The sequence below is a fragment of the Trachemys scripta genome, chromosome 1, assembly GCF_013100865.1.
Source record: "Trachemys scripta elegans isolate TJP31775 chromosome 1, CAS_Tse_1.0, whole genome shotgun sequence".
Taxonomy (NCBI): Eukaryota; Metazoa; Chordata; order Testudines; family Emydidae; genus Trachemys; species Trachemys scripta.
The window spans coordinates 2805779-2829265 of NC_048298.1; the positions used below are offsets into that span (position 1 = coordinate 2805779).

The following is a 23487-nucleotide window of genomic DNA, read 5'->3' on the forward strand; positions in this document are numbered from 1 at the left end:
AACTAACAATGGCAGCTTGAATATCAGTTGGGGATAGCTGACATTTATTTATTTAAACTTGCAAAGGATTTAGAACCATCAAGTTGAGCACGCAGCTAACGAGAGGCCTCAATACTGCTATCCTATCATCCTTTCTTTCCCCCAACCCTCTTCCTGTTTGTCACATTCATTTGTTACATCTTTTCTTTAGATTGCACGTTCTTTGCAGGCAGCCACTACTACTACTTGTATATCTATATAGCACCCAGAACAACCAGACCCCACTCCTAACGGGGTACTGAGGGAGCTACCCCGGTGTTAATAAATCATGACTGTTTCAAGACTATGCTGAAAATTATTTACCAAGGGATTCCCAAGGTCTGGCTTTACTCAGCTTTCAATAGATATAGTGCAACACAGAAAATATCAGAGACACTTCAAAATGCAGCAGAAACTATTTTATAATCTCTCCTACTGGAATGAATATGTTCAATTTCATTCATATTATCAGAAGGGAAAAATCCACTTCCCCTTGAGAGTTAACTTTAGCATTTAGAAAATATGAAGCTGTTTTTCCAAGTTACAAGCATAGATTCATAAATCATAAGGCCAGAGGGGACCTGACCTGAGGACTTCCCTAAATTAATTCAAGATGATAAATCAGCCTTGACTTGGAAGCCTGGTTGCAACCTCACTAAAGAGAGACAAGAGACTTCCTATAATGCGCCCGTAGCTTTTGCCATTGTCATAGGAAGAATCTGTCCCTGACATGCATAGCCTACAAGCAACACATGACATCAGTATCTTTGTAGTTGTGGCTGAAACTACTACACAGCCATAGGCACCGACTCTGTGGGTGTTCCAGGGCTGGAGCACCCAGGGGGAAAAATTAGTGGATGCTCTGCACCCACTGGCAGCCAAGATCTCCCCCCGCCCATGCCCCACCTCCTCCTCCACCTCCTCCCCTGAGCAGGCCGCGTCCCCACCCCTCCGCCTACCTGCTGTTTGGTGGCATGCTGGGAGGGAGGAGGAGGAGTGGGAACATGGCGCGCTCAGGGGAGGAAGCAGGGAAGAGGCGGTGCCGGGACAGGGATTTGGGTAAGGAGTCGGAATAGGGGCAGGAGGGGATGGAGTTGGGGAAGGGGTTGGAATGGGGGCGGGGCGGGGGCAAGAGGGGGCGGGGCAGGAGTCGAGTTGGGGTGGGGCCAGGGACAGTGTGGGGTCAAGCACCCACCGGCGAGAGCAGAAGTCGGCGCCTATGTACACAGCGCCATGTCACTTATGACAACCAATGCAGCATACACTTTTGGTTAAGTGCAAATGAATTGTTCATAATTCACCCGACACATTGAAGTGAGTTCAATAAGGTGTTGCTGATTTGTCAGCCAAAGGTTCCAAGTAACTAGATTAAAAGATTTTAAGGGACCATTTGGATCGTCTAGTCCAGCGGTTCTCAAACTGTGGGTCGGGACCCCAGAGTGGGTCGCAATCCCATTTTAATGGGGTCACCAGGGCTGGCATTAGGCTTCTTGGGGCTGGGGCCAAAGCTGAAGCCTGAGCCCCTGGGTGGCGGGACTTGAACTTCGGCTCTGGCTGCCCTGCCTGGGGCAGCGGGGCTCAGGCTTTGTCTTTGGCCCCCCGCCCAGGGCAGCAGGGCTCAAGCGAGTTCAGCCTTTGGTCCCCTTTAGGGGTCGTGTAGTAATATTTGTTGTCAGAAGGGAATCGTGGTGCAAAGAAATGTGAGAACCCCTGTTCTATTCCATCTAATTCTGCAGAACATAGACCACAGAATTTCACCAAGTGGTTCCTTCATCAAGGCCATAACTTCTGGTTGAGCTAGAGCGTAGCTCTTAGAAAGACATCCAACCTGGATTTAAAGACTCCAAGTAACAGAGTCCACCATATCCCTATGTAAATTATTCCAGTGGTTAATGAACCAATATGCATTTCTCTCCTGAGTGCTCCATGCCAGGCTCCTGCAGACTGTAGGCAATGGTGGGGGAAAAGAGGGAATGTGCTGTGGCTGGCAAGGAGTGTGGGGCACAGCTGACCAGCAGTACCAGAGAACTTGCTGGAGGAGGGGACTACCTTGCAGATTTCCACACTCTCCTGTGACAGAGCTTAGGTGTGCAGCAGAGCACCTACCCCCTACCACAGCTTCTTCAGTCTTTGCCACATTTACCTTTGCCCTGGAAGTAGCTGTTACTTGCCCCCACATTATGTAAGAGACCCTGACTAGCACCGCCCAATACTGTCCAGCAGCCTTTATAATTTCAGTATGAATAAAACTGCCTTCACTCATTCTCTCCCTGCACCCTGCTGGCCACAGTACAATGCATTCACCACTGGTTCATTTTTCTCCATCCCAGCCTACAACAGAGACTTGGATCTAATTTTTGATTAATGGCAGTATCTTAAACATGATTAATATTACTCTTGAAAACAACCTGTTGCACAACCCAGTCTAAAAATCTAGTATTGGTTTCAATTTGTGATGTAATGGGATTTCATCAGGCAGATAGAGGGACATAAATAAACTAGACATTTTGCAATAAATTTTAAAATAAGCTCTTTTAAAGGCTTTTTAAATAAAGAAAAATTATTCCATTTACGCCTGTTTTTCAGAACCTGTCCTGGTTGTCAGTGGGGCTAACTGGACATTTAAAAACAGTTATATGGTGGAAGGGTGTCAAAAATCAGCCTTATAACTAGCCCCTACCACAGCTTGTCTTCATAGCTTTGCCCCTGACTCTGTTCTCTTTCACACACACAACTGCTTGCATTGAGTGATGTGGTGCATTTCCCTCAAGTTGGCTGGCCTGCCAGGAGGTAGAGGCTGAAGCTTGCATAGCACAACTCGTCAGCTGCAGCATGACCACCCTGCCAAGTGGACAGACACCGCTCGAGTACTGCGAATCCTTCCCAGAATTCCCCATGTGCACTCAGCAATGACAGACGAGTTCTCCCACAGAATTCGTAGAGTGGCTCAGCTTGCTGCAGCTCTAAGAACCCTGGGATATGCCCCGAGGTCTTAGTGCCTCACCTGAGTGAGTGAGTGCAGCCCTGATCTGGACCCAGCAGCTGGAGTGTCATTTCACAGTGCTGCTGCTGTCACCCAGGGTAGCCTAACTTGAGTGTAGGTAACAGCATTTAACTTTGCAGCGAAGACGCACCCCTGGGTAAAGTAGTCAGTCCTGACTCTGGAGAGACTATTGCCCCTTCATGATACATTGGCAGAGCCAAGAGCAAAGAGGGCCGAGAGAGCTCCCGAAACATCCCCAAGGCTTGCGGGAGCAGCTTAAGAGGACTCAACAAAAGCTGGAGGAGGGAAGATTATTTAGCAGTTTGTAGGTATGGAACAAGAGTTAGCCTGGGTTCAGGTGGAGGCTGAGAAAGAGAAACAGCAATGCTCAATCCTGGAGAGAGAATTGACCAATTAGAGGGGGCCTGGCTACACCTGGGGCTTTAATGTCCTGTCAGGGGCAGGAAGGAGGGAGTCATTAGGACAGGCTGTGCCTGAAGAGAGCAGCAACAGAGTAGAACTAATTCCTATGGTGGGGTCCAGGAGCTCAGCAAGGCAGCCCTGGGACCAGTGCTACAGAAGGAGAAGGGAGCTAGCTGAGAAGGGGGAGCTGAGCAGCTCTTTGTGTTTGGTTTGTTTATGTTCGAAAAACATAAACCTATTTAAAGGAGACTGGGCGAGGCAGTGCGTGTCTGGAAGCTGGGGAGAAGCCTTGCCGTGTGACAGAGTCCAGGACAGCTCCTATGAATTCCACCCTCGGACTTGGAGCAAACACAAGGCCTTCTCCAGATTTAGACTTGGCCCTACAAATGGGAAAAAAGGCAAATGCTGTCTGAAGGACCCGCTGGATCCCTTAGGGAAATGGTGCTTTTGGAAACTAGTCATCAAAGTACGGATCTATGGGGATGCCTTGTCACCTCAGGTGTGTAGCACCCAATGCCAAGCAGCAACTACCTGTTCAGTGTAGAGAGGTGTTCAGCTACGTGCTCTTTTATATCTCCAACAGTGACATCACTGGATGAAATTTCCAGGAGATCATTCAGTGTACAAAACATTTGAAAATTTTTGTTAACTTGTAATTGCCAAAGATCAAGTTTTTTAGTAAAGGCATGAATTTTGTCGTTGAGTTTGAGAATGTTTGTTTTTCTTCCTTGTAGTGACTCATTCAATGAATTTAAACACCAAAATATTTGCTAGATATGAGAGTGCTGCCAACCATTTGATGTCACTTAAATGCTTCTTCAGGGTAGAATCCACTTCAATCAGAAACAAATGCACCTAATCTCTGAATTTAAAGAGACGGGTTAGAACTCTTCCCCGTGACAGCCGGTGAGCCTCTGTGTGTAGTAAAAAGTGCTGATTCTCCAATACCATTTCTCCACAGAGACTGTTAAAAAGTCAGGAATTCAGCAGCTTTGCTTTAATAAAATTAACGATTGCTACAGCTTGACTCAAAATTGATTTAACATAAGGATCCACGTTCCTGCCAGCCAGAGGTTCCCTGTGGATCATGCAGTGTGTCCATTGGGCTTCTGGGGCCACTTCTTTAAGTCTGCCAACAAGCCCACTCTTGGTACCAGACACAGCGATCTGCACTGATGCTGCGAAAGCTACACAGCTGTTCCAGTTAATGTGTTCCCCCATTATAAAGGTGTGAAGGATCTTAAATATTTCCTCTCCCCTCATATATGTTGGCAGTGCTTTGCAGAAAAGAAAGTCTTCTTTTACTGTGTTTCCCAAATGTAGCGAATGTAGATCAGTAACTGTGCTGCTCCTGAAACATTGGTGGATTCATCAATATGTAAAGAACTTGCTCTTTTTAACCCTTTCCACCACTTGCTGTTGCATGTCATTGGACATATTCTCAATACAACAACTCACTGTATCGTTTGAGCTCATATGAGCAGCAGCATCTTTGCCAATGAATAATCTCACACATTTGTTTAGCTGTGGGAAGAATGAGAGATTCAGCAATGTTGTGAGGCTTTTTTGCCTGGAGATTAAAAGTGAAACAGCATAAGACACCTCCAGGGTTTTGTAAAAAGCAACAGAGAGTCCTGTGGCACCTTTAAGACTAACAGATGTATTGGAGCATAAGCTTTCGTGGGTGAATGCCCACTTCGTCGGATGCATTCACACAGGGTTTTGGCAGTCATAGTTTCTCATTTATGTATAACAGTTTTTGTTGCTCAAGTTCATGAAGTTTTCTTTCCAAAAATTCCACAGACATCTCCACATGTGTAGGGTGTTTTGTTTGTAAATGTCACCGGAGTTTATTTGGTTTTAGGCTGTTATTGACCAAAATTTCACTGCACAGAACACACTGGGGACTTGGATTGTCTTCTGAGCCAGTGTAAATAAACCCAAATGCCAAATAAGAACTGCAGTATTTGGGAGGTGGGGTGAAAGGGGGGGTTGGGTTGTTTTACTGCAGTTATGACTCCTGTTCTCCACCATCTAGGTTGGCTTCAGCTCCCCTCTTCATGCCACGTACAACGATCAATTGTTTTAACAAAATTAATTTGCTTATTTCAGAAATTACAATACTGTATATTTTTTATTTTTGCTACCTATTTTTTCCTGCTGTTAGAGTGAAGGCTGTCCAACTTCAACAATAAACTACAAAAGTGATAGACCACATTCCATGACAACAAGGCTGTTGCTTAGGGAAGTGACAAAATCAATATGGCCTTGTTGTCATGGAATACCTAGCTGTGAAGGCAGAGCGGAGGGCAGAGGCTGCTGCCCAGGTGCTTAGCTCTGAAAACAGCACCGCCCGCCAGCAGCATCGGAGAAAGAAGGGTGGCATGGTATGGTATTGCCACCCCTACTTCTCTGCTGCTGCTGCTGGCGGCAATGCTGCCTTCACAGCAGGCTGCTCAGCCAGCAGCAACCAGTTTTGCAACCCCCCTACAACAGTCTTATGACCCCCTTTGGGGTCGAGACCCCCCTCAGTTTGAGAAACGCTGTTCTAATGGGCAAAAAAAATGTGCTTTTGCTTGCAGATGGCTTATACCAATGGTTCTCAATCAGGGATACACGTATCTCTGGGGGTACACAGAGGTCTTCCAGGGAGTACATCAACCCATCTATATATCTGCCTAGTTTTGCAATAGGCTGCATAAAAAGCATTAGCAAAGTCAGTACAAACTAAAATTTCATAGAGACAATGACTTGTTTATACTGCTCTATATACTCTACACTGAAATGTAAGTACAATATTTATATTCCAATTGATAAAAATGAGAAAATAAGCAATTTTTCAATACTAGTGTGCTGTGACACTTTTGCATTTTTAGTTCTCATTGTGTAAGCAAGTAGTTTTCATGTGAGGTGAAACTTGGGGGTATGCAAGACAAATCAGACTCCTGAAAGGGGTACAGTTGTCAGGAAAGATTGAGAGACAATGGCTTATACCAATTTCCTAAACTAAATAAGCTAGCTACTAGCAAAAACACATTTTTGCTGGATAACTGGATCTATACTAGGGCTTTTGCTGGTATAAAAATATTGTTTAAAATAAAAAAATCACATCCCTAACTGACATTATATCAGCAAATGTTTCTGTCTTAGACCTGCATTGAGATAGCACAATGCTTAGCCAAGGTCAACTCCTGGATGAAGAACAGCTGGTTGAAGCTGAACGCAAAGGCAGAGGTGATGCTGCCAACAAGGAAGGAATTCTGAGGAGTTTGCAGTACCTATGCAATCTCCTTTGGTTCCATGTTCATGCCAGCAACTGGTCAATTCGTTCCATACGTTAGGAGGCTCCTGGATTCCTTGCTGACACAGAGCTCTCACATAGCAGCATACACAAGTGACGCTTTCTACCATCTTTGGTTGGCTAGGGCCTCCATCCCATCCTGGCAGATGGATGACTTGGCCTCAGTTATGCACCCTTTGTCACTTCCCATGTGAACTACAACAGTGCAATCTACTTGGGCATGAAACCATCAGCTCTTAAGAAATTCTAACTAGTACAAAGCAACAGAGGGTCCTGTGGCACCTTTAAGACTAACAGAAGTATTGGGAGCATAAGCTTTCGTGGGTAAGAACCTCACTTCTTCAGATGCAAGAAGAGGCTTGCAATCCAGGCTACCATGAGCATGTCACACTTGTTCTCCTTTCTCTACTCTGGGATAGAATATCAAATCAAGTTCCTGGTCTCAGTCTTTATCCTCAAGGTGCTCAATGGTCTTTGCCCAGAAGACCTAAAGATCGATTAACACTCCAAAATGAGGACTGTGGTTGAGAACTCTACTCCTTAGGAGCAATGGAACTGTTCACTCTTGTTATGAATCTGGTTTGTGCAGGCGACAGAATTTTCTTGGGATCTGGTTCCAGATTATGGAATAAACTAAGGACCATTCCAAACCTCATCTCCTTTCTCTCCAAGGCACACTTATTTGACCTGCCTCCTCTAAGATAAACACAGAGGAGCATGGACATATAATAATATTTCTATTTTAAACCCTATCACCACAAAACACTAAACTGCACACACTAATTTTCTCTTGGGGGGGGGGATGACAGAAAAAAGAACCACACATTACAGACATCAGTCACATTACTTAATGCACTACTGGAAAGCACTCAGACTATGAAGGAGTATAAGAATGGGGAATAGAAAGGAGAACAGAACATCCTGAGGGAAATAATTATCTCTCACCAACATTGCCTGGTAATATTATTTTATAGCACCCTCAAGTACAGATAAAAATGCCCACAGAGCTTACAATCTAGTTTCAGCTATGACATGATGAAACTGAGTAACAAAACCATACATAGGCGATAGGAAGAAAGGACGTGAGTTACACAATAAGGTTATATAGTTACTCAGTTAAAATAGTTGTGCATTATGCAAAGTTGTTTTTTTAATTGGATATATAAACTAAATATCAGTGTTGACCCACCTCTTGTAATTATCAACTGTGTGCTGCAACAACGCTGAACTGCAACATCACTGTTAAGCGGGGCCCTACCAAATTCAGGGTCCATTTTGCTCAATTTCACAGTCATATGATTTAAAAAATCATAAATTTCACGATTTCAGCTATTTAAATCTGAAATTTCATGGTGCTGGAATTATAGGCATCCTGACCCAAAAAGAGTTGTGGGGGGACGTAGGAGAGGTTGCAGTGCTGCTACCCTTACTACTTTGCTGCTGCAGGTGGTGGCACTGCCTTCAGAGCTTGGCAGCTGGAGAGCGGCAGCTGCTGGCCAGAAGCCCAAGTTTGAAGGCAGATGTCCGTTCTGATCTTGCCTTCTCACTGGGACTTGTCTGCACACACAAGTTGTCTACATGAGAAAGTTGCCGCAGAATAACTTGAATTGACTCTGAAACAGATATAGTTGAACTGGCGCCAAGACTGTGTGGACACACTTATTCTGATATGAGTGACTCTATTTGGTCAATTTGACCAGAACTGAAATCAGCCATTCTTATTCTGAAATTCTTATTCTGAAACAGTATCTTGTACAGGTTTAACTATGTTGGCAAGTTATACCAGTGCAACTTTACTGCATAGACAAGCTCTAAAGGTGTGATGTTAAATTGATGCAACTCTGAGTGTAGACACTCTTGTGTTAGTTTAAACCTGGCTTACATTGATTTAGCTTGCCTGATGTAAGATTGTCTGCACACAAAGTGCATTGGTTTCACTATACTGATTTAACATCACACTTTCAGTAAAACTGGTGCAAGTTTGTGTGCACCCAGGCATGAGACTATTAGGTACATCTACACTACGGGGGGGGGTCGATTTAAGATACGCAAATTCAGCTACGTGAATAGCGTAGCTGAATTCGACATATCATAGCTGACTTACCCCGCTGTGAGGACAGCGGCAAAATCGACCTCTGCGACTTCCCGTCGACGGCGCTTACTCCCACCTCTGCTGGTGGAGTAAGAGCGTCGATTCGGGGACCGATCCCCGAGAGGTTGATTTCTACCCGCCGATTCAGGCGGGTAGTGTAGACCTAGCCCTAGGTACATCTACACTGGAATAAAAGACCTGCAGAATGGTCGCAGCTGGCCCGAGTCAGCTGACTCGGTCTCACAGGACTCAGGCTGCAGGGCTGAAAATTGCAGTGCAGACATTTGGATTCAGAGTGGAGCCTGAGCTCTAGGACCCTCCCCCCTCACGGGATCCCAGAGCTCAGGCTCCAGCCTGAGCCCAAATGTCACAGCCCCACAGCCCAAATGGCCAAGATGTAGTTCTGTCTAAATTTACCACTGAAACCATATCTCTGCAATTGATGTCTCTCTTCATTCCCCTCCCCTTCCTGGCACATTTTATATATTAACTAGTCTCTCATGTAACCATTTATATTGTAAACTTTTCCAGGCAGGGACTGTGACGCTGGCAGACTAGATGCCAGCTCATGCCAAAGTCCCAGTGTCTAAACTGACAAATACACGTCTGGAACCAGGCGGGCTCACCTGTGTGTTGGCATTGTCAAAATAGGTATCAGAATTCTAAGAATGTGCTTACACCTTTTGAACACTTGTGAGTTGCTGCCAGCATTGCTCTCACTTGTAACATCTGTATCCCACACTGACTGCGAGGAAACGTCTGAGAGGATGCATTGTGAGCCTCCGTGATGTGTAAATCATCAGACAGGAGAAAGATGTTAATTAGGGTGATGGGCTGATCTTCAACAGAAGGTGCAATGTCCTCCCCAATGAGAAAGGTCCAGTGACAGTACAGGGACTATTGTGGGCATTAAAGAGCACAAAAGATGTTTGTTGTTCTGCTCCCCCACCCAAGAAAATAAGCCATGCAAGTGGATTCCTCCCATCAGCTGAGTTTGCAGCTTAGAGCTGTGACGTTGCACTCCATATGATTTTATGAAAATATGCTAATGAGTGTGAATATAATGCAACTGGAATATGCTTCATGCAAAAGGTCTCTTGTAATGTTTCATTACAAAGCTTATAATCTACTGAGTGTGGTCAACCTATTTGTATAAATGTATCATTCTTGTCTCTGAAACTAGAAATATGAAGTTAACTCTGAGGTCCTATTGTAATTATGCAAAGCGTGGGCCATTAATGGTGGTTTGGAATCTTGATGGCTCTCATTAATCAGGACAACAGACTGTAGATGGCTCTGTTTACTTGAAAGCCTTCCTGTGAGTCAGGCCGGGAAGAATGAAGGCTTGGGATCTCACAGGACATGTGACCATGTCACCTGGTACTGGAATCCATCTTAAACCTGGTGCTTTTCCATTTAGAAGGAGGGGTGGGGACCCAGATAAACAAAAGATTCCCACCTTGTGCCAAAGCTATAAAAGGGGGTGCAAAAGAACAAAGAGGGCTGCAGTCATGAGAAATCCCCTAGCTACCACCTGAGCTGGAACAAGGACTGCACCAGGGGAAAGGATTGAGCCCAGACTAGAAAGGAGTCTAGAACGTGAAAGAAGCTTATTGGAACATCTGAGGGTGAGATTTTATTTGTAATCAGTTTCTTAATGTATTAGGCTTAGACTTGAGTGTTTTTGTTTTATTTTGCTTGGTAACTTACTTTGTTCTGTCTGTTATTACTTGGAACCACTTAAATCCTAGTTTTTATATTTAATAAAAATCCCTTTTCCTGATTATTGAACCCAGAGTAAGTAATTAATTCCTAGTGGAGCAAACAAATGTGCATATCTCTCTCTCAGTGTTATAGAGGGCGGACAATTTATGAGTTTGCCCTTTATAAGCTTTCTACGGATTTATTTGGGGTTTGGACCCCATTGGGAACAGTGTATCTGGGTGATGGAGACAGGAGCACTTCTTAAGCTGTTTTCAGTTAAGTCTGCAGCTTTTGGGGGGTGTGGTTCAGACCTGGGTCTGTGTTTGCAGCAGGCTAGCATGTCTGGCTCAACAAGACAGGGTACTGAAGTCCCAAGCTGGCAGGGAAAACGGGCTCAGAAGTAGTCTCAGCACATCAGCTGACAGTCCCAAGGGAGTCTCTGTGACTCAACCCGTCACAACAGCACATGGCAGAAAAGGGATATAAACCTCAAACATATGGAACTAGGTATCTCTATGCTGCTTGGACTCTGTGGGGCAAGGTTTTTCCAGGCATTGCAAGACATCCCCAGTTGCTTAGCCTGGGTTTACCCTAAAGAACATATAGAGCTTGCTGATTATAGAAGCTTCTACTACCGTTTGAAACTTAAGATAGATACACAAATGAGTTACTATGTTTACCTGCTTTAACCTTGTAAGCAATTCTCTGGTTTCCTTTTCATATTTAATAAATCTGTATATAAATTATTATAGGATTGGCTACAAGCATTGTCTTTGGTGTGAGATCTAAGGCTAGGTCTACACTACCCGCCTGAATCGGTGGGTAGAAATCGACCTCTCGGGGATCGATTTATCACGTCCCGTGGGGACGCGACAATCGATCGCCGAATCGACGCTCTTACTCCACCAGCGGAGGTGGGAGTAAGCGCCGTCGACAGGAAGCCGCAGAAGTCGATTTTGCTGCCGTCCTCACAGCGGGGTAAGTCAGCTGCGATACGTCGAATTCAGCTACGCTATTCACGTAGCTGAATTTGCGTATCTTAAATCGACTCCCCCCTGTAGTGTAGATGTACCCTAAGATGCAACTGACCTGCAGTAAATAACTGGTCATTTGGGACTGGGAGTAACCAGAATTTTGCTGTAATTCTTGGTGTAAGGGACATCTCTCCTAAAGGTATGCTCACCGGGGTTGCAAAATAGATCAGACTACCAAGGGGACTATCTCTGACTGAGAGGGGACATGAGAACAGTTTTCAAGTACATAAAAGGTTGTTACAAGGAGGAGGGAGAAAAATTGTTCTTCTTAACCTTGAGGACAGGACAAGCAATGGGCTTAAATAGCCGCAAGGGAGGTTTAGGTTGGACATTAGGAAAAACTTCCTAACTGTCAGGGTGGTTAAGCACTGAGATAAATTGCCTAGGGAGGTTGTGGAATCTCCATCATTGGAGGTTTTTTAAAGCAGATTAGACAAACACCTGTCAGGGATGGTCTAGATAATACTTAGTCCTGCCTCAGTTCAGGGGATCATTCACTAAATGATCTCCTGAGGGCCCTTCCAGTTCTATGATTCTATGATTGTAGCAAGGCCTTTGTCCTCAGAGGATTCCATACCTGGAACTGCCTGGATTCAAGGCATCCCAGACAGAAGTGAGGTCAACTTCAACAGTCCTCAAACCTGAGCCCTGCTATCCTGAGAGGGCTCCCAAACTGATGAACAATGATAGAACAGTGCTCAGAGAAGAAAAAGAGGAGGTAGAAGGATCCCATGGAAGAAGGGCCAGTTGCACAAAACTGAAAACAATTATGAGCCAAATCAGCTGAAAGAAAGTTTAAACAGAAAACATGAGTGACAATTTGGAACTGTTTAAAGAACATTTCATTAGAGCCCCAAAAATCCACAATCCTACAACTGAGGAAGACAGCTACGTGGGTTAAAAAATAATCTGACCAAGAAAAGAAATAAAAAATATTTTTAAAAAAAATATATAACAAATGGAGAAGAGGGGAAGTTGATCGTGATTAATATAAATCAGAAGCTAGGGAATGTAGAAAGCCTGTAAAGGAATCCACAGGACACAAGGAGAAATAAATGGCCAGCAGAGTTAAGGAAAATAAAAAGAAGTGTTTAAAGTGTATTAGAAACAAAAGGAGTCCTAGCAATGGGACTGGTACATTGCTAGATGGAAATGGTAGAATTGTCAGTGATAATGCAGAAAAGGCAGAAGTGTTCTATAAACATTTCTGTTCTATATCTGGGGAAAAGCCACATGATGTATTCATATCATAATGATCAAATACTTTCCATCCAGCAGCAACTCATGAGGATATTAAACAGTAGCTACTGAAGCTAGATATTTTCTAAATAAGGAGATCCAGATAGCTTGCATCCAAGAGTTTTAAAAGAGCTGGCCAGTGAGTCCTCTGGATTGTTAATGTTGCTTTTCAATAAGTTGTGAACACTGGGGAAGTTCCAGAGCACTAGGGGGAAAAAATGTATGTTGTACCAATACTTAATAAAAGGGTTAATGGGATGACTGAGGTAATCATAAGCCTGTCACCTGATGTGTTTCTTAAACATATTCGTTAGTCAAGCACAGGTTAGGGGGTAACTGGATGAAATTTAATGGCCTCGGACATACAGAAGGTCGGACTAGCTGATCTAATGGTCCTTTCTGGCCTAAAACTCTATGAATGTGAACAATGGTCTAATGTCATAAACTTCCAAGTAATGTATCCAGCTCAGGACTCAGATTTAAAGTATGAGTGTAATGAGGAAGCAGGCTATCTCTGTACAAAAACCAGGACACTCAGTTCTGAGGCATCCCAATCAGACCTCCACCTGTTCTGAGCCCTGCACTTCCATCAAGCCCCATAGAGCTCGGTTATTATAGAAGCTTCTATTACCTTTTGAAATTTCAGACTGTAACTAATTTTTATATCTATGCTTACTGCCTTTAACCCTGTAAATAATTCTCTAGTTTCCTTTTCCTATTTAATAAATCTGCATACAGTTTGGCCTGGTCTACACTATGACTTTCATTCGGATTTAGCAGCGTTAAATCGAATTAATCCTGCACCCGTCCACACAACGAAGCCATTTATTTCGAAATAAAGGGCTCTTAAAATTGATTTCTGTACTCCACCTCAACGAGCGGAGTAGCGCCAAAATCGATATTGTCATTTCAAATTAGGGTTAGTGTGGCCGCAATTCGATGGTATTGGCCTCCGGGAGCTATCCCACAGTGCACCATTGTGACCGCTCTGGACAGCAATCTGAACTCAGATGCACTGGCCAGGTAGACAGGAAAAGCCCCACAAACATTTGAATTTTATTTCCTGTTTGCCCAGCGTGGAGAGCACAGGTGACCACAGATAGCTCATCAACACAGGTAACCATGCAGGCCGATAATCGAAAAAGAGCACCAGCATTGACCGTACGGGAGGTACTGGATCTGATCGCTATATGGGGAGAGGATTCAGTGCTAGCAGAACTTCGTTCGAAAAGACGAAATGCCAAAACTTTTGAAAAAATCTCCAAGGGCAGGGGAGAGAGGCCACAATAGGGACTCAGATCAGTGCCGCGTGAAAGTCAAGGAGCTCAGACAAGCCTATCAAAAAACAAAGGAGGCAAACGGTCGCTCTGGGTCAGAGCCGCGGGCATGCCACTTCTACGCCGAGCTGCATGCAGTTCTGGGGGGGCCGCCACCGCTACCCCACCTCTGACCGTGGATTCCAAGGTGGGGATAATCTCATTAGCGACACCTGAGGATTCTGTGGACGGGGAAGAGGAGGAGGAGGAGGAGGACGAGCTTGCGGAGAGCACCCAGCACTCCGTTCTCCCCAACAGCCAGGATCTTTTTCTCAGCCTGACTGAAGTACCCTCCCAAGCCAGTATCCAAGACCATGACCCCATGGAAGGGACCTCAGGGGAGTTTACCTTTTAAAATATAAAACTTGTTTTAAAAGCAAGCGTTTTTTAATGATTACTTTGCCCTGAGGACTTGGGATGCATTCGCGGCCAGTACAGCTACTGGAAAAGTCTGTTAACGTGTCTGGAGATGGAGCGGAAATCCTCCAGGGACATCTCCATGAAGCTCTCCTGGAGGTACTCCAAAAGCCTTGCCACAAGGTTTCTGGGCAGTGCAGCCTTATTCCGTCCTCCATGGTAGGACACTTGACCGCGCCATGCTTGCAGCAAATAATCTGGTATCATTGCATGACAAAGCCTGGCAGCGTATGGTCCCGGTGTTTGCTGGCATTCAAGCAACATCCTTTCTTTATATTGCTGTGTAATCCTCAGGAGAGTGATATCGCTCATGGTAACCTGGTTGAAATACGGGAATTTAATTAAGGGGACAGAGGTGGCCGTTCCTACTGGGCTGTTTGCCTGTGGCTGAAAAGAAATCCTTCCCTGCAGTTAGCCAAGCGCAGGGGCGGAGGGGGGAGGGGGAATTGGCCCAGAGCTTTTCGCATTTGGCTAGCAGGGATCTTCCCTGATACCAGCCATGCGGTGGGGGGAGGGATAAAGCGATCATCCCAGAGAATTGGATGGGGGGGGGTTAGTTTGTTTTCTGCTGCTGAAGGTTAACAGGAAAACCGCAGCACTCAACGGGCTTTGCTTGGTATGTGGGAAAGGAGGGCGCAGAAGCCGAAAGACAATGGCTTACCATGGCTGCATGCAAGCCGAATTCTGTTGCCCAGACCTGCGTCTGTGATCTCTAGCAGCAAAGCCACAAGCACTCAATATTAAGAGGCAAAATGCGACCTTGCACAGAAATCACATGTGCTATGTAATGTGAATAGTGTTGGTCACTGTGAAAGAGTATAAGCATTGTTCTGCAAAATGTATCTTTTTAAAAAATTCTTTCCTTTTTTCCCTCCCTCCAGCAGCTGCAAATTCTTCAAGCCTCCCTCCTCCGTCCCGAAGGCTATCTCAGATAAGGCGTCGGAAAAAGAAGACGCGAGACGAGATGTTCGCAGAAATCATGGAATCCACCCGCAATGAAAGAGCTCATCTGAATGAGTGGAAGGACACGGTTTCAAAGTATAGGAAAGAAGCCAGTGAACGTGAGGACAGGAGGGACCAACGTGAGGACAGGAGAGACGCTCGAGATGAGAGGTGGCGGCAGGAAGATCAGAGGAGGCAGGATGCAATGCTGGGGCTGCTGCGTGAGCAAACAGACATGCTCCAGCGTCTGGTGAAGCTTCAGGAATGGCAGCAGGATAACAGACTGCCACTGCAGCCCCTGTATAACCCCCCTCACCATGTTCCATAGCCTCCTCACCCAGACGTGTAAGAACGCGGGGGGAGGCTCCGTACACCCTCCCATTCCACCCCAGTGGACAGCCCAAGCAAAAGGCAGTCATTTTTTTAACCTTTTTTTAGTGGCCTTTTCCTTCCCGCCGATCCTCAAGTGCTTGCAGGACCATTGAAAAGTACCCCTTGCGGTTTATGTACTGGGTACCCTGGTGCTCCGGTGCCAAGATAGGGATATGGGTTCCATCTATCGCCCCACCACAGTTAGGGAATCCCACTGCAGCAAAGCCATCCACTATGACCTGCACATTTCCCAGAGTCACTACCTTTTGTAGCAGCACCTCAGTGATTGCTTTGGCTACTTGCATCACAGCAGCCTCCACAGTAGATTTGCCCACTCCAAATTGATTCCCGACTGACTGGTAGCTGTCCGGTGTTGCAAGCTTCCACAGGGCTATCGCCACTCGCTTCTCAACTGTGAGGGCTGCTCTCATCTTGGTATTCTGGCATTTCAGGGCAGGGGACAGCAAGTCACAAAGTTCCATGAAAGTGCCCTTACGCATGCGAAAGTTTCGCAGCCACTGGGAATCGCCCCACACCTGCAACACTATGCGGTCCCACCAGTCTGTGCTTGTTTCCCGGGCCCAGAATCGGCATTCCACGGATAGAACCTGTCCCATTAACAACATGATCTCCAAAGCACCGGGGCCCGCGGTTTGAGAGAATTCTGTGTCCATGTCCATGTCCTCATCACGCTTGTCGCTGCGCTGCCGTCGCCGCCGCCTCCTCGCCTCATTTTTCTGGTCCTGGCTCAGCATAAACTGCACAAGAACGCGCGAGGTGTTTACAATGTTCATGACTGCTGTCTTGAGCTGAGCGGGCTCCATGCTTGCCGTGGTATGGAGTCTGCAGTGTTCACCCAGGAGAAAAGGCGCAAAATGGTTGTCTGCCATTGCTTTCATGGAGGGAGGGGTGAGGCTGTACCCAGAACCACCTGCGACAATGTTTTTTACCCCATCAGGCACTGGGATCTCAACCCAGAATTCCAATGGGCGGGGGAGACTGCAGGAACTATGGGATAGCTATGGGATAGCTACCCACAGTGCAACGCTCTGGAAATCAACGCTAGCCCCGGTACATGGACGCACACCGCCGAATTAATGTGCTTAGTGTGGCCGCATACATTCGACTTTATACAATCTGTTTCCAAAATTCGAATTATATAAATTCGGATTAATCCCGTAGTGTAGACATACCCTTTATTACAGGATTGGCTACATGCATTGTTTTTGGTGTGAGATCTAAGGTGCAACTGACCTGGGGTAAGTGACTGCTCCTTTGGCACTGGGAGTAACCTGAATTTTGCTAAAAGTAACAGAGGGTCCTGTGGCACCTAGTCTTAAAGGTGCCACAGGACCCTCTGTTACTTTTTACAGATTCAGACTAACATGGCTACCCCTCTGATACCTGAATTTTGCTGTGATGGTTCGTGTAAGGGACATTTCTCACAAAGGTAGGCTCACCTGGGTGGTGAGACAGATCACAGTACCCGAGGGGACTGCCTGTGACTCCACATTAAGGAGGAGGAGTTTACCCTTGATAATTGCTTAGTGAAATCAAAGTACAGCACTCACAGCCTGTTTGGGGGTTGTACCCTGTTTCCTCACAGGCAGCCCTGGGGTTGGTGCTCACACTCCTGTCTCTCTGGAGAACAGCTTGACACACTCATTGGTTGAAAATCTGCCTAAGCCATGCAGCAGCATGGAGCCTACTCTGTACTAAAAGGAACAAACGTCACACTGTTATTTTAATACAGAAATAAGAGCATGACTAATCCTATCCCAGACCTGCACTGAAGGACACAACAAAGGTGGGGAAAGAGTGAGAGCTCCATACTCACTACAGAAGCAGTGAGAAAAGTACTAGTTGGGACCAGTGCAGCAGCTCCGTTCACACCTTCAATATCAAACATCTGGATCTGCCAGGGACATCCACCCAGCCCCAACAGTCATGGCTTTTGTGGAGAGTTCAACGCACTGTGGGGGATGTATGTGCTTCTCACATAGATGGGCAATTCCTGAAGGACTCAGAAGCCAGGATCCGTCTAATCTATCCTGAGAATACTTCTGATCCCCATGACTGCCTTATCTAGAGAACCCTTGCCTGTCCTATGTTTTCATCTAGCCTGACAATTCCAGGCCTCTGTATCTCCCAAAGACAGTCCTTTCCTGCTTAAGAAACCCAGGCTCCAACCCCCACTGAGAGAAACATAATAAAAACACATGAGTGCGACTCTTTGCTAAAGGCCCCTGTCACTCAAAACCCAACTCCCACCTTTCCCCTAATGCCACTTGCTACCCTCTCAAGCAAACTACTACTCCCCAAAAATCCCACTGTATCCCAAAGCAAGCAGCTGCCCCCATTCTGCCATCTCCCATCTCTGGGGAAGCTAGTCTCACCTCCAGTGTCCGGATCATGGAAGTTGGGGTCCAGTCCCTTCTCCAGCAGTCTGCAGACCTTCTCCACATTTAGCATTTGCACGTACTCCATGAACTTCTTCAGATTTGCCTGCAGCCATGACATCCCAGGAAAATACACAACACACAATGTTAACACCCTGTTACTGAAGAAAAAAGCCACTGGGGGAAACACACCCTTCCTGGAGACCCAAGGTATACTGGAAACAACATCCACCAGAGACAGTGTGGCACATATTCACTCCCAGCACCTTAAACCAGCCAGAGGGCATACTGCAGATGAGCTCCAAGGGACACATTTCCTGCCCCAGAGATTGGGGACAGCTGAAGCGTATCATGGAAGCCAGAGCCATTGGGGCAAATAACTATCTCCCCCTGCCCTCCACCCAAGTCCCCAAGACACACCTTTACCCTCCCACTAGATATCTTCTATTCATATACACCATAAATCGAAACATTTACAGCATATAAAACTGTGACACAGACACACTATCAACTGAAGTCTCAGCAGTTACGTGATTTTTAGCAACAACTTCTCCAGCAAGACCACACACTGCTTGAAACCTAAGGTGACATGCCAGCTTCCTGTTAGGCAGTAAAGTCAAGCTGATGCATGTAAAATGTATGGTGGATGGCTTTATTTGTATCTCTTGTTTACACTATGTTGTCCCCTGTCAACATTTTAAAGTGGTGTAATCCATCTATCTGCCTCTTGAACTTAAAGCACTTAAATGAGATGAGATCAGGCTCCTTGAACATTGACTCTTATTGTGAGATTTTATAACTGGAGTCACTGTCGCTTTTACTCTCTACTTTATAACTGTGCTTTTATTATTGATGTCACTTTCAGCCGTGGGCCTCCCAAATGGGGCCAGCAATTAGACCTGTTCTCAAGGGGGTTGTCTTTTCTCAGCTGCACACAGGTCCTCCTTTTAAGATTGTGGATTTTTTTTCAATTATAATTTTTAGCAAATATATTTATTTAAGCAAATTCCACACAAATGCGTAGGTTCCAGAAGTTGCTGATTTGAGGAGACAGCCCCAAGCAGATAGACAGCAGACCTACATGAGCACAAAGGAGCTTGAATATGCTCATTCCCCAAGGGGCTTTAGTTCAGCTTCCCAGATTTGTGTCACAGGAATTTCTTCCTCTGAGACGTGTGTTATCAAACCCTGCAATAGCCAGCTTTCATGGAAGTGTGAAAGGTCTTTGGGGAAGTGCCTATCACAAAAGAAATAATATTAATAATGATCTGGCTAGTATGAGTCTCAGAAAAAAACCCTGTCTACAATGTTCAAGGAAACCACCCCAGAACTCTGCAAGCAAAGACCAAAAGAGCCCTCATGGCTCCACCAGCAATCAGCATCCAGCAGCACCCTCCTTGCTGGGAAGATGATGGAGGGAAGTCAGCTGGATACAGTCACCAATGCAATAAAGCTTCAAAGTGATCCAGTTTGAAGTGAATCTGCAAGGGGCTTTGAACTCAGTTTAAACCAGAATCGTATGTGATTTAGCTAGTCAGTGCAGACAGGGCCAAAGGATATCAAAATATTTTTCTAATGCTATGCTGGCACCTACAGCAAGCCCCTAAAACCAGCTGAGAACCAGTCCCAGTTCAGCATGAGAAATAAGTGTCCAGGAAAATGAAACCCTGGGAACATAACATACATCCATTGTTGCTCTCCTTCCCAACAGCCACCACAAGCAAGTGCTGCAGCTCTGAACCTGGGGTAACATTTAAATGCCAGTGAGAGGCCAGGGAAGTGAAGACATATAGAGGATTCAATTTTACGAGACACCAAAACCTGAAGCTTGAAGAAATCAGCGTTGCAGTTGCAGCACATTCTGATACTCTGAATGCCCCTGGCAGAGCAACAGAGCAGGCCACAGACAAAGGCAGGGGAGAGGAATTCCTGGTTTATTAGAAAGTGCTGAACCTGAAGCCTGATCACCTTTCCCTCCAAGTCCAGGTCCCGCCCCAGCTTCCCTGCTTCACAAGAGGCCCCCCATTGTGACATTCTCTGATCATCAGCCAAGGAAAAGCAGCCTATGACAGCAGCTGAAATGAGCACCAAACTGAGCTGAGGAACACAGCAGCTGGCTCACAAGGCCATGACATGAGAAGCAGCTCAGAAAGCAAAGAGGATCCAGGCCAATAGGGCTGGACGGTGCTGGCAAAGGTTACCAGGATATCATGTTCCTCAGTACAAACAGTATGATAGAGTGAGCGCTGCTGGAGAGGAAGACATGGCATCAATTTCTGTATGCCCCAAACCTCCCTGCCTCCTAACAATGGTGAAACACCCCTCAAACCTCACCTGCTCCCCAACATTGGTGAACCATTCCCCAAACATCTCCTCACACCCCAACAGCAAAAGAGAAATAAACCCTCCCAAGCCCCTTCCCAAACATCTTCAGATATTTCCACACTGTTATAATATCCTTCCCACTCACAACTTATCCAAACTGTACTGATTTAACTCTGCAAAAAGAAGAACAGGAGTACTTGTGGCACCTTAGAGACTAACAAATTTATTAGTCTCTAAGGTGCCACAAGTACTCCCGTTCTTCTTTTTGCGGATACAGACTAACACGGCTGCTACTCTGAAACCTGATTTAACTCTGATCACCCCAGGCCCACACCCTCCAATTTCAATATATTTCAGTACCTTGCACTAGAACAGGGGTCGGCAACCTTTCAGAGGTGGTGTGCCAAGTCTTCATTTACTCACTCTAATTAAAGGTTTTGCGTGCCAGTAATACATTTTAACGTTTTTAGAAGGTCGCTTTCTATAAGTCTATAATATATAACTAAACTATTGTTGTATATAAAGTAAATAAGGTTTTTAAAAGTAAATAAGGTTTTTAAAAAGGTGTTTAAAAAAGGTTTAAGGTGTTTAAGAAGCTTCATTTAAAATTAAATTAAAATGCAGAGCCCCCCGGACTGGTGTCCAGGACCCAGGCAGTGTGAGCGCCACTGAAAATCAGCTCGTGTGCCGCCTTTGGCACACGTGACAGAGGTTGCCTACCCCTGCACTAGAACCATCTACCTCTTGTATATACAAATTTGCCTCTAAAGTTTCCCATTGCTGCCCACACTGGGAATGCCCCATAGGAGGCGCACTAGCATAGAAAAGATGCCAGCCATCACCAGTTTTTTTTATCACCATGTCACTAATCCTTCCCAAGGCAATTCTAAATGACCTGGTGGTAAAAATGGTGGTGGTCGGCACCCTGTCACATACACTAGTACTCCTAGTGGTGCTTGCGCCCATGGAGCTGAACTGGTGTTAGCAAGAGTGGGAAATTTGGGAGAAAAAATAGTTAGTGTGGACACAGGCAAAGGGTGTGCAGATGTGGTATGATTCCTCAGGAACCCAAAACTGCATTGGCCATTTTTCTGCCTCATCACACTGCAAACATACTCTCCCCACTCAGTCTCACCTTGCTGCTGCGGCTCTGTGGGCTTCTCCTGCCCATTGAGGACATGTTATTTTGGATTACCCTTTTCCTCATGCATTAGCAATAGTTTGCACATTTCCAGGGTCCAATCAGACTTTCCTCTTTTACACTTCATTCCACAGGATGGCAGCACACACACAAAAACAGGACAACAACCCTCCCATTGGAAACCAGTAATCTTCCTGCACAGCTGTCAAGAGGCTGCTTTGTACTCTTCCTGGAGTCTTTGGGAATGCAAGTGTGTCTCTCCACTGTGTCTCTTTCCTCACTAGTCCCAAACAGCTTGAGTCTGCTCTAGTTTCTCCTCCCGGGCAGACTTGATTCTTAAATATTAATGAGAACATGCCAGCTGCATGTTCTTTAATGTCTGGCAAAGGACCCCCAGACACCCTTCCAAACTCTTTCCCTCTCTCTGCTTTCTTCTCCCTCTCTCTTTCAACCTGCAACCCAATACAGCTAAGAAGGCTGTCACTACAGACCAGGGTTGAAAACCTGCTTCAGAGAAATCCCATGGAAAGACAAAACTCCCATTCAGTGGGGAAAGATTTCGCCCCAGGATTCTGCATGATGCAATGTCATCAAATGACAGTTTAATATTCACTTTCATCTTAAACAACGTTGATACACTAAAGAGGAGGGTCTTGCTCCCTCCAACTGACCGCAGCAGGATCCAGAACCCAGCATGCTAGCGCTGGATCCAGACTCCTGTGCTCTGAGCACAGCAGGATCGAGAGCCAAGCATGATAGTGCTGCATTCATGCACTTTCGTCCATTCTCCTGTTCACAATCTAGACTCCAACAATTCCATCGTCCCTCTCACTCCCTTTGTTCCCTGATTCTGCTCCCCACCTCAACTACCAGACAATCTCCACGTCATCCTTCAAATCCCTCCTCAGAACCACCTCTTTCTATAATCCCAGAAATGTGCCTTTAATTCGCTATAAACAAGTAAAAATTTTTGTGTTTCAATAAACCATGGTGCTAATGTGATGCATATTGTACCATCCCCGTTGCCTGTTTGCTTCTTCCTCTACTCCTGGGTCTATATTTTGTCTGTATGTTGTCCATTCAGACTGCATGTGCCCCCAGGCATAGACTTGTCTTACTCTACCCCCGTAAAACACCTTCCATGTACTGGGTGCTATTATATTATGGGTTATTTTCACTCTGTCCACACTCTGGGTTTTTTCCAAAACACAACACACAGTTCCTGCACAAAGAGCTTCCAATCTAAATGCTGACATGAGGCGAAGAGAAGTTGACATACCGTAAGGAAGAGGAGGGCAGGGTCACAGCAATATCAGCACAAAGGGTTGCAGGTGCCTAAACTGAGTATCTTGGTGGTCTAATTAAAGTTTGATTTATTAATTCAGTAATAGTAGTCATTGACTCATCAGATAATAACCCTCATCCTCTTCACAGAGAAGAATTCATGCCGTAGGACACTGGCTACCACACAGAGCCACCAGGTGCAGAGGGAGCAGCTCACTAGCGACGTGTTAAAGGTAGGAATTGTTAAGATCTATGAAAACACCAGCTCCTTTCAGACCCTCACCACAGGCTGCAAAATTCTCAGATGCAGAAGGATTCTTCTCTGGTTGCATCGTGTCCTGTGTTTGGAACAAAAAGTGCAAAACCAAACTCCTGCAGCAGAGCTTGAAGTGCAGCATGAACTGGGGGTTTTGAGGTTCATGATACCATTACACCCACTTTTTTCCTGAATAACTTTGAGATCTGTGCTGGTGACCTTCAGAGCACAGATCAAGATT

At 45.6% G+C, this 23487-nt stretch overlaps 1 protein-coding gene across 1 annotated transcript in view; it reads right to left on the minus strand.

Annotated features, from left to right (window-relative positions):
• LOC117873474 (SH3 and multiple ankyrin repeat domains protein 3-like) overlaps positions 1-23487 on the minus strand; it is a 243938-nt gene that overhangs the window by 113850 nt on the left and 106601 nt on the right. The window contains exon 4 of the mRNA XM_034762904.1: positions 18238-18346. Coding sequence (XP_034618795.1) covers positions 18238-18346 — 109 coding nt within the window. The remainder of the gene's footprint in view (positions 1-18237; positions 18347-23487) is intronic.